At 36.9% G+C, this 12,244-nt stretch overlaps 1 protein-coding gene across 9 annotated transcripts in view; it reads left to right on the top strand.

Moving 5' to 3' along the window:
- The window catches only part of TNNI3K (TNNI3 interacting kinase), a 372,046-nt gene that overhangs the window by 267,660 nt on the left and 92,142 nt on the right, over nt 1-12,244 (top strand). For 7 of the 9 annotated variants that reach the window (XM_017345534.3, XM_002715920.5, NM_001204807.2 and 4 more), the window contains one exon: nt 10,490-10,599. The exons of 1 other annotated variant lie outside the window; for it this stretch is intronic. In XM_017345534.3, the coding sequence (XP_017201023.1) occupies nt 10,490-10,599 (110 nt within the window). The remainder of the gene's footprint in view (nt 1-10,489; nt 10,600-12,244) is intronic. One more of the 9 variants, XM_051856121.2, reaches the window with a different exon arrangement.

Below are 12,244 nucleotides of genomic sequence, written 5' to 3'. Positions count from 1 at the left end.
TAGGATATCCTACAGAGTTTAGAGCAGAGCCAGACTGGAAATTAGGCCTCCAGATTTCCTGGTTAAGTGCATGTCTTAATATGTCATATGGGTTTCTGTTTATTGAAGTCCCTTCCAAAGTTTTTCAAACAAAAGATAATATTATTGACTAAATTTGTCATCAGATCTCAATAATTTTCTTGATTATGTTGAAACTAAATATTTTCAAATATGTTCATTCTACAGGTTTTTTTAATGGCCAGGCATTGTCATCTACTCTAATATGTAACAATGAAAAAGATATCTGTTGGTATTAATCCGTCATTGTCATTCATTCATCCAATGAATGTTCAGTGTTATTATTTTTAAAGATTTTATTTATTTTATTTGAGAGTTAGAGTTACAGACAGCGAGAGGGAGAGGCAGAGAGAAAGGTTTTCCTTCCGTTGGTTCACTCCCCAAATGGCTGCAATGGCTGAGGCCAGGAGCCAGGCACCACCTCCTAGTCTCCCACTTGGGTGCAGGGACCCAAGGTCCAGGGCCATCTTCTACTGCTTTTCCAGGCCACAGGAGAGAGCTGGACTGGAATTGGAGTAGCCGGAACCATAACCAGTGCCCATATGGGATACCGGCACTGCAGGCAGAGGATTAACCTGCTGTGCCACAGCACCGGCCCCCATTGTTACTTTTTAATATAAAGAAAATATATTACATGTATGTTATAGATATAGCTCTAAGATAACCGTATTTCCCTCCCTCCCCATCCCTGCCCCAATACCCTCCTTTCCTTCCTTCTTTTCTTTTAATTAATTTTACACAAGTCTATATTGTTTTCTAGCTAAAGGATATCTTGAATTATCACATTCATTGGTTCATTATAAATTAATCACCAGTTACTGTGTTAGGCACGGGATAAGAAGATAGTTCTGCAGCAGGCACTGAGGTGCAGTGAGTTAAATTGGTGCTTGGCATACTCATATCCCATGTCCAACATCCCATAGAAGAGGGTCTGATTCAAGTCCTGTCTACTCCGCTTTCAATCCATCTTACTGCTAGTGCATCCTGGGAGGCTCAACTGTCATCCCTGTGGGAGACTTGGATGGAATTCCAGTTTCCCAGCTGGGCATTTGGGGAGTTAAAAAGTGAACGGAAGTGCTCGCTCTCTCTCGCGCTCTCTCTCTCTCCTTCTCTTTTCTCTCTCTGCTTTTCTGGTAGATGAAAATAAATAAATGAGTATTTTTTTTTTAAAAAGACACAGTTCCTGACTTTAAGGATTTTTTTTAGCTTAGTTTTTTTTTTAACTTTTATTTAATGAATATAAATTTCCAAAGTACAGCTTATGGATTACAATGGCTTCCCCCCCATAACGTCCCTCCCACCCGCAACCCTCCCCTTTCCCACTCCCTCTCCCCTTCCATTCACATCAAGATTCATTTTCGATTCTCTTTATATACAGAAGATCAGCTTAGTATACATTAAGTATGGATTTCAACAGTTTGCTCCCACACAGAAACACAAAGTGAAAAATACTGTTTGAGTACTAGTTATAGCATTAAATCACAATGTACAGCACACTAAGGTCAAGGATTTTTTTTAAATATTTATTTTATTTATTTGAAAGAGTGTTAGAGAGAGAGGCAGAGACAGAGAGAGAGGTCTTCCATCCGCTGGTTCACTCCCCAGATGGCCACAATGGCCAGAGCTGTACTGATCTGAAGCCAGGAGCCAGGAGCTTCTTCCAGGTCTCCCACATGGGTGCAGGGGCCCAAGGACTTGGGCCATCTTCTACTGCATTCCCAGGCCACAGCAGAGAGCTAGAGCAGAAGAGGAGCAGCCAGGACTAGAACTGGCGCCCATATGGGATGCCGGCAATTCAGGACAGGGCTTTAACCCTCTGCACCACTGTGTCAGCCCCGACTTCAAGAATTTTATGATCTATATATACCCAGAGAGAATCAATCTAAGCTAGACTTATATGACAGTAGACATTATGAAGAGAAAGAGGATGGAAAGGAGCATTTCGGGCAAAAGGAATCACACTTCAGAATTAACAAATGAACTATAAATGCATTGGAAATCCAGTCATTATTTCTTCATTATCTGCTTACCAAACTTCACTTTAAAAATTTAATTTTTTCTTTGTCTATAATAATATAGAATATTCAATTCATTTTTATATAGGAATAAATAAATGGAGATTATCATATGTTATGAACAATGCCTGTTCTGTTGCTGTCTAGTCTATCTCTTTTAAAAGACAATATTGAAAATCTATTTATATCCTCCCTTTTTTATATTATTTATCTTATTCACTTGGAGGCAGAGAAACAGAAAGACAGATCTATCCTCTGACTCACTCCCCAAATCTCTGTAATATCCAGGGCTGTGTAGGCTGAAGCCAAGCAATAAGAACCCAATCCAGATATTCCATATGGGTGGCAGGGATCCGCATACTTGATCGTTGCCTTCTGCCTCCCAGGCTGTGCATTTCCAGGAAGCCAGAACCCAAAGTGGAGACAGCACTCAAACCCAGGCATTCTGACACAGTATGTGGGCATCCCAAGTGACGTCAACTGCAGCACCAAACATCTTTCCCGTATCTTTTCTTAATAAAGTCTTGTTACACATGGAATAATTTCAATTCACAAACTGACACCATGACATTGAGAAAATTGGAACCTTGAAACTGAGTCACAACATTGTGTTTAACTGAAGTCTCTTTATTCAGACTGGGAGCAGAAGAAAATTGGGCTCTAGAATAGTGCTATCCAATATGTAAGTCACTAATCATGACTGCTTAAATTTATATTATTTGAGATTAAACAAATCAAAAATTCAATGTCTCAGTCATCCTCGCCATGCTTTAAGTGTTCAATACCTCATGCTGCCATATGGAATAGCTAAGAAGAACCCTCTTATTATTGTAGAACTTCTGGTAAATAGCCTTACTCTTAAAGTTTGTTATAAGTTTTATCAAGATAATGGTATCTTAGGCTAGGATTGGAAAAAATAATTAGCATTACCAAGCTAATGATATCTTAGGATAGTGTTGGAAAAAAAATAACTGTTCAATAAATTATTTTTTAAAAATTTTGCCTCTATTAACAACAAAATTTCTTTTGTGAAAGTAAAAGCCAACATTTATATAATTATTTAATGTATTTTTATATTAACCAAGTTAAATTTTGAATAATGGGCTGACAGTCTCATTCCTGAATTTGTACTACCAGAAAATATGCCAGCTGTAAGGCTAACATGACCACTTGGGCAACTCTGACAAAACAATCTCAAAGGTGACAAGTTTCAATTCTGTGACGCCCCTCATGTTGCATTGTCCACTTTCTCATAGAGGTGCTAATGAGCAATATCAGTGCCAAGAAAATATAAAGCAAAGGGAAGCATAAGATGCCAAGGCTTTTCAGAATCCACTTTGAATAATGAAAAATTAAATATCATTCATCTTAAACTGATTGTCCACACACAGTGCCAAGAAGCAAACAAGTAACTCTATGTACTTGTCCTAAGAGCGTCAAAGGGGGATGACTGACATATGCATCTGAGCTTAACTCATGTTATGAGTAGTCCCTCCCCATCCATTAGGATATGAATAGTTCAAATGTTTCCATTATACTGGTTTATGTGCTTATAGCTGCACTGGTTCAGTAATATATAAATGGTCATAAGATAAAACATAGAGTAGAGCTAGAAGATCAGTAATCATTGCTTAATAAATTTATTTGTTCACTTAGTGATTTATCTCATTCTGGAAAAAATTACAAATAGTTGAGTAACCAATGAATGAAATCTAACACACCAAAATTTTTGTGACACAAAAGAGATGTTTGTTCAGTAACCACACATTAGATAATTAAGAACACAATCGAAAAAAGTAGATATATTACCTCAAATTAGTAAAAAAAAAGGATTTATAGTCTGCAGTAGATGTAATGATATGCCTTCCACATATTTACTATTGATAGTATAAACTGGTGCAACTGTTAAGAAAATAGTTTAACACTTTAAACTAATATGCCCTTTGACATATTATTTCTCACCCCTGAAGAATTACAAAAATAAATAAGTTATGAGAGATGGAAATTCATATTGAAAAAATATCCTTGAGATATTTACATCCAACCTAAAATTGGGAAAGGTTTAAATCAATCAGTTCTTAAACTGTTAACAGAGTTTTACTATCACAAAAAAATGCTTAATTGCATAAGCTAATGATTTAAGTTAGTCAAAAATAATTACATAATGCTATGTTAATATAATCTCAAAGCTATAGAGAATATATAAGACATAATATGTTTTAACAATGGTTATTTCTGAATTATAACATTTTATTATTTCTCATTCTCTTAATTTTATAAACTTTTATAAAGAACAAGTGTTAATTTTACAATTGGCAAAATTACAAAGTAATTCAGAATAATCTATAAAACAAAATGTTAAATTGTACTGGTATAATTTTACCAAATCTATTGGAGGAGGTAGAAAAACAAAATTGAATAGAAGTAAATTTTAGCAGACAAGAAGTAGTGGTTGTGAGTTATATCTGAAAAATCATTAAGGTATAGACCAGTGTTTAAAACACCACAGCTGGAAGATGGGAAGCAGCAATGGCCTGGAATTTATCCTCCCATTAGTGCAGAGCAACATATCTGGGAAATAAAAAGATCATCATGGATTAATTACAACATCATTTCATCATGATGTGTTCTGAAGAGAGCATGGATTTGGAATACATGGCTGCACCAACTATTAATTACATATAAAATGGTTACAAATTAAAAGCTAGTTACACACATGTACACACAAAAGCACACACCTAACAATTGCTGCCATGCAGGATTGTTATAAGGCTTTAAGGAATTTGTGTAAATATCCACCATGATGTCTGATACAAAATGGCTTCACTAAAACTAGCTATCACTTGATTTCAAGACAGTTACAGAAATCATTGGCTGTGGAACAGATAAATATTGAGCATTCAGGAATTTACAAAGTAGATCCTAGTATCACAATACAAAGATGGGGAGTTTGAAATCCATACAGGCAGCCAATACTAGAGAATTTAATCAGTGAGTAGAATTATCAAACATAATGTATATAAAGGTTCTAAAGGAGTTTAACAAATAGTATCAAATGAACAAAGGTATGTGTCTCAGGAGTTACTAAAGGTTTGGAAATAAAGAATGGATTAGAAGGCTTATTCAGTCAAATAACAGCAGAAAGCTTTCTTTTTGTTTCTTTTTTTTTTAACTTTTATTTATAAATATAAATTTCCAAAGTACAACACTTGGATTACAGTGGCTCTTTCCTCCCCATAACTTCCCTCCCACCCACAACTCTCCCATCTTCTGCTCCCTCTGCCATCCCATTCACATCAATTCATTTTTTTCTTATTTTTTATTTATTTTTTGACAGGCAGAGTTAGAGAGAGAAAGAAACAGAGAGAAAGGTCTTCGTTTTCCATTGGTTCACTCCCCAAGTGGCCACTACGGCCGGCGTGTTGCGGCCAGCGCTGCACCAATCTGAATCCAGGAGTCAGGTGCTTCCTCCTGGTATCCCATGCGGGTACAGGGCCCAAGCACTTGGGCCAGCCTCCACTGTACTCCCGGGCCACAGCAGAGAGCTGGACTGGAAGAGGAGCAACCGGGACAGAATCCAGCACCCCAACTGGGACTAGAACCCGGGGTGCCGGCACTGCAGGCGGAGGTCTAGCCTAGTGAGCTACGGTGCTGGCCAAGATTCATTTTCAATTATCTTTATATACAGAAGATCAATTTAGTATATACTAAGTAAAGATTTCAACAGTTTGCACCCACACAGAAACACAAAGTGTAAAGTACTATTTGAGTACTAGTTATACTGTTAATTCACATAGTACAACACATTACGGACAGAGATCCTACATGGGGAGTAAGTGCACAGTGACTCCTGTTGTTGATTTAACAATTGACACTCTTGTTTATGACATCAGTAATCACCCAAGGCTCTTGTCATGAGTTGCCAAGGCTATGGAAGCCTTTTGAATTCACCAACTCTGATCTTATTTAGACAAGGTCATAGTCAAAGTGGAAGTTCTCTCTTCCCTTCAGAGAAAGGTACTTCCTTCTTTGATGGCCCGTTCTTTCAACTGGGATCTCCCTCACAAAGATCATTCATTTAGGTGGCTTTTTTGTTGTTGTTGTTGTGGTTTTTTGTTTTGTTTTGTTTTGTTTTCACCAGAGTGTCTTGGCTATCCATGCCTAAAATACTCTCATGGGCTCTTCAGCCAGATCTGAATGCCTTAAGGGCTGATTCTGAAGCCAGAGTGCTTTTAGGAATTCTGCCATTCTATGAGTCTGCTGTATATCCTGCTTCCCATGTTGGATCGTTCTCTCCTTTTTAATTCTATCAGTTAGTATTAGTAGACTGTGTGATCCCTTTTATGAAAAAATGGTAGGAATAAATCATTGCTTATCAATAATAACCTTGAGTGTAAATGGCGCAAATTATATAATTAAAAGTTGCAGACTACCTGAATGGATTAAAGAAACAAGCCCCAACTAATAGCCTGAAAGAAACATACCTCACAAACAAATATACATGCAGATTGAAAGTGAAAGGATGGAAAAAAATATCTGAAAACATAAAGCAAAAACAAGTATTGAAACCACCCCCTAATGTCAGACAAAATAGACTTTAACGTAAAAACTGTTAAAATAGACAGAGAAAGGCTTTATGTATTAAAGGATCAATTCAACAGGAATATGTGACTATAGTAAATGCGTATGCATTCAATGCCAGGGCACCTGGCTATTTAAAGCAAATGTTAATGGATCTAAAAGGAGACATACACTCCAGTACAATAGTAATAGGGGATTTCAACACCCCACTTCCATCAATGCACAAATCAACTAGACAGAAAATCAACAAAGATAACAACAGAACTAATCTACACTATGGACCAAATGGACCTAACTGATACATACAGAACATTTTATCCCACAATTGAAGAATATACGTTATTTTCATCAGCACATGGAACATTCTATAGGCTAGACCATATGCAAATGGTCTCAGCAATTTTAAATAGTTTCAGCAAATTAAAAAAAAAACTGAAATCATACCATGTATCTTTTCTGATGGCAACTTAAGGAAGATGGAAACTAACAACTAAGAATCTCTGGAAAATATGCAAACACATGGAGATTGAACAACATGCTCCTGAATAAACAGTGGGTCACAGAATAAATCAAAAGGGATATCAAAAAATTCCTGGAAGCAAATGAAGATGACAATTCAAAATATCAAAACATGGAGGGGCCAGCACTGTGGCACACTAGGTTAATCCTCCACCTGTGGCACCAGCATCCCATATGGGTGGTGATTCTAGTCCCAGTTGCTCCCCTTCCAGTCCAGCTCTCTGCTGTGGCCTAGGAAAGCAGTGGAGGATGGCCCAAGTGCTTGGGCCCCTACACCCACATGAGAGACCGGGAGGAAACACCTGGCTCCTGGCTTCAGTTCAGCGCAGCTCCGACCATTGTGGCCATTTGGGGACTGATCCAATGGAAGGAAGACCTTTCTCTCTGTCTCTCTCTCTCTCACTGTCTGAGACGGTAGCATAGCAGTTCAAACTGCCGCCTGCAGTGCCAGTATCCCATATGGGTGCCAATTTGAATCTCGGCTTCTCCGCTTCTGAGCCAGCTCTCGGCTATGACCTGGGAAAGCAGTGGAAGATGGCCCAAGTCCTTGGGCCCCTGCACCCACATAGGAGATCTGGAAGGAGCTCTGGGCTCCTGGTTTCAGATCAGCCCAGCTCTGGCTATTGCAGCAATTTGCGGTAGTGAACAAATAAAAAGAAACTCCTCTCTCTCTGCCTCTGCCTCTCCTTCTCTGTGTGTGTGTAACTCTGCCTTTCAAATAAACAAATCTTTTTTAAAAATTAAAAGAAAGAGAAATCAAAAGAATACAAATTGGAAAGGTGGAAGTCAAAGTATCCCTAGTTGCAGATGACATGAGTCTATGTACAGGGGAAACAAAAGACTCCACTAAGAGACTATTGGAACTCATAAGACAGTTTGGTAAAGTTGCAGGATATGAACTCAACACACAAAATCAACAACCTCTGCATACCCAGAAAATGCAATGGCTCAGAAAGAACATATAAAATCAGTCCCATTCATAATAGCTCCAAAAATTTAAATGCCTTGGAATAAATTTAACCAAGTAGGTGAAAGATCGCTACAATGACAATTACTAAACATTAAAGAAATAAATAAAAGAAGACACAGAAAATGGAAAAATCTTTCATGCTCATGGACATAAAGAATTAATATCATCAAAATGGCCACAATTTACTGATTCAGTGTTAGCCCAATCAAAATATGGATATTCTTCTCAGATCTAGAAATAACAAGGCTAACATTTATATGGAAACACAAGACACTCTGAATAGCTGAAGCAATCTAAAACAACACAAACAAAGCTGGAAGCATCACAATACCAAATATCAAGACATACTACAAGGCAGTTTTAATCAAAGTGTCCTGGTAATGTGTAGCTTTTGGAAGTAGAGATTGAAAGATAAATCATAAATCATACCAGGCTGAGCAGTGTCATGAATCCAACATGGAAGGCCTTATGTTGCACACAGCAAAACATAGGATAACCCTGAACTTTTCTCTTTTGAATGCATCTATATTATTTGGGCAAAATAGAGTTTTCATGGGTTTTTAAGATTTATATGAAAGTGAAAGTTACACAGAAAAGGGAGAGACATAGGAAGAAAGATCTTCCATCCACTGGTTCACTCCCCAAGTGGCCACAACAGCCAGGGCTGGGCCAAACCAAATATAGGTGTCAGGAACTTCTTTAAGGTCTCCCAAGTGAGTAGCTAGGGCACAGGTACATGGGTCATCTTTCACAGCTTTCCTAGGCTTTTACAGGTAGCTGGATTGGAAATGGAGCAGCCAGAACATGAACTGGTTCCCATATGTGATACCAACTAGCAGGCAGCAGCTTTACATCCTATGCCACAATGCTGACCCTAGCAAAATAGTTTTTAAGCTTAAATCCATTAATGTTGATGAAGATGCTGGGATTTCAATTGTTAATATGTAGAGAATAATTATTTTTTAATAATTTCATTTATATAAAGTAAAAAAATTTCATGTATTTCATACATACATCCATTCTTCTGGTTGTCTCTTCACTTTGTTGAGTGTTTCTTTAGCAGTGACTCATACTTACTTTCTTAATCTTCTTTTTAAATTTTACAATGACATACTTTCAGTTGATTGCATAATATTAGCTTAACTCACCACTAAGTAAATAATTCAACAAATAGTAAGAAGAAAAAACACTGTTCCTCAACAGTGGACAGAAAAGCTATAAACAAAACAATCAGATCTTAAAATGTCAGGTTTGCTCATATGTTACAGTTTTTTGGTACTCTATTAGTTACTACAGATCAGAAAAAAAAACATACATTTGTTTCTAGTTACATCCATTTGACAGTATTTCATTCTTTTTTATGGTTGAGTAGTATTTCATAGTGTAGATATACCATATTTTCTTTATCCAGTCATCATTTGATGGACATCTGTTGATTCCATATCTTAGGTATTGTGAATTCAGCTGCAATAAACATGGGGGTACAGATAAATCTATCCCTTTTTCTATGCTATGCTGATTTCATCTCAATTTGGTGAATTCTCAGGAGTGGCATGGTTGGATCATATGAGAGATCCATTTTCAGATTTCTGAGTAATCCTCATACTGTCTCCCCAAATCTATGGTAGTTAACATCCTCACCAACAATGTACTAGAGTACCTTTTTCCCTATATCATCACCAGATTTTATTGTGTTTTGATTTTTGTATGAGAGCCATTCTAACTGGGGGGAGGTGCAACCTCATTGTGGTTTTGATTTCCATTCTCTGATATCTTAGTGATCCTGAGCATTTTTCATGTCTGTTGGAGATTTGAATTTCCCCTTTTGAAAAATGCCTGTTCAAGTCCTTTTTCCCATTTCTTAATTGGATTCTTTCATTGTTGTTGTCTCTCAAGCTCTCTATAGACTCTGGATATTAATCTTTTATCATTTTCATAGTTTACAAATATTCCATTCTTCTGGTTGTCTCTTCACTTTGTTGAGTGTTTCTTTAGCAGTGCAAAAGCTTCTCAGCTTGATGTAATCCCATTTGTCTATTTTTGCTTTGATTTCCTGTAAACTACTTGCTCCTTGAATACTCACTCCTTTTCATGTTCCTTTGCTCCTTTGTAAACTCCCTATGCTTACTACGCCTTCAGTCAAAAACTAAATGAATGAACTATCACAAACTAAGAGTATCACATCATTCACTATTCCATTTAAAGCATAGAAAGCATAAATATATAAAGTTCTCTTTGAATCTCTGCAGAAGTACAGATTTACTTTTGATACCTTTTTTTGTCTGTTAATATGTCTTTTGAAATAAATACATGAATTTCAAAACTAACATGACCATTGGCTTTGCAGCAGCTGCAGCAGCAGACATGGCCTACCACCACATTAGACCTCCCATTGGCTATTCCATTCCCAAGCCCATATCTTCTCTGCTGATGCGAGGGTGGAATGCATGTCCTGAAGTGAGTAATTTTTATTTCCTCTTAGAAAATGTGTTATGGTCAAAATCTGTCACAAATAGTGTAACTCTAAAGTCTTCTTTCTGTGTGTATTTTAAGACTGTCAAAGCAGGAAGACTGATTTGCCTTCTGCTCTTTAGTGTCTAATTGCCTCAAGAAGTCTGAGTATCTCATATTTCTTTGCTGCTGCTCTCTGATTCTGAAATGTTTCTCACAACTGATTAGCGAAAGAGAGACCAGGGTATGACAGATGACTCACAGTCTCATCTCAGCTGCAATTTTATTAACTATGCTTGAACCACACTTTGTCATTTTCTGAAGAAAGAAATTTGGCACTAGATGGATTTGTGTTGGCTTTTAACTATGAATCAGTTCTTCAGGCAAACACCTCAGGACAAGTAGTTTTTAGTCGCCCTGACGAATGCAGGAGACAGAAGATCTGGGTCCTAGACCATCTCTAACTCCAAGTCACTGTGCAATAAACTGGGTAACAGTGTAGACTGAGAATTCAAATGGAAGGAATGAGTAAAACAGTATACATGAACAGTGAAATAATTTAAATATGATCAGAGATCTACAACAGTAGAAGTAAACACTCATATAACCCCAGTATGGAATTTCAAGCTATCTATCTGTAGTAAATTATTCTTCTTAAGAACGTTAGACAGGTTGATGTTTATTTTGTTCTCAGAGATTAACAGAGAAGATTCCACAGCTTCTTTCCTGGTGATACAGTTCAGTCCAGTGTCTATGAATCTCCCTGCCAGTATATTCTGTTGCTGATGGAAGTCCTTGGGTTTTGGCCGCAGGATCTGAGTGGAGGGTAACAGTTTGTATTCTTCATACTGGAGATCCTCATACATAAAGGCCCAATGACTCTTCCTTGTCCAGCACAAACCATCCTAGATATCATTGCCCTTTTCTTACATAATCTTATTTTTTATCCTTCCTAGGCTATCTCTCTTCAACAGGGTAGCAGACAAAAATGGGTCTGTTACTATTATTTAAAAAAATGCATTTCACCAAGATGAATAGAAGAATCCTCAGTCCAGATAACTGGAAGGAGAAATTAAATGTCCCATTTTTTTTTCTAAAGAGAAAACCCAGACTAAATCATTATCCATTTTCACTTGTGTACACAGAAATTCTTATGAAGAAAAATGAAGATTCTTACAGGATATGAATTCAATATCTCAAAAAATAACCTCTTCTCTCCTAACAATTCAAACTGACATTATAAATTTTTATTTATTTAGAATCTTCTCTCAGAATATTAGCCCTATGTTTCTTTTGTTTGCTGCTATTACCCCGGTTTCTAGAACTATACCTAGTACACACTCAAAAATATTTGTTGAGTAAATGAATGAATCAGTACCTCCAATGCCAGTATCCCAAATTTTGATGTTTAGATAACGTTCTTGTTAAAACTTATGAGACTTAAAATAGTTTAGGAAAACTTTTCCTTGTCCTCCAATATGAACCTTCAACATATTTTCTGAGAAAAACTATGTGAAGCCCCGAATCCTAAATTTCCTTCTCAATGTGGGATATGCACTGAACATAAATATCAAGTTATGTGTCAACACTGAACATAACATATCAAGAGAATCTGTTTTCCTTTTATTAACTGACTCTTTGTGATTATAGA

Source organism: Oryctolagus cuniculus, chromosome 7 (genome assembly GCF_964237555.1).
Source record: "Oryctolagus cuniculus chromosome 7, mOryCun1.1, whole genome shotgun sequence".
Classification (NCBI taxonomy): domain Eukaryota; kingdom Metazoa; phylum Chordata; class Mammalia; order Lagomorpha; family Leporidae; genus Oryctolagus; species Oryctolagus cuniculus.
This window is presented reverse-complemented; position numbering and strand designations above follow the sequence as displayed.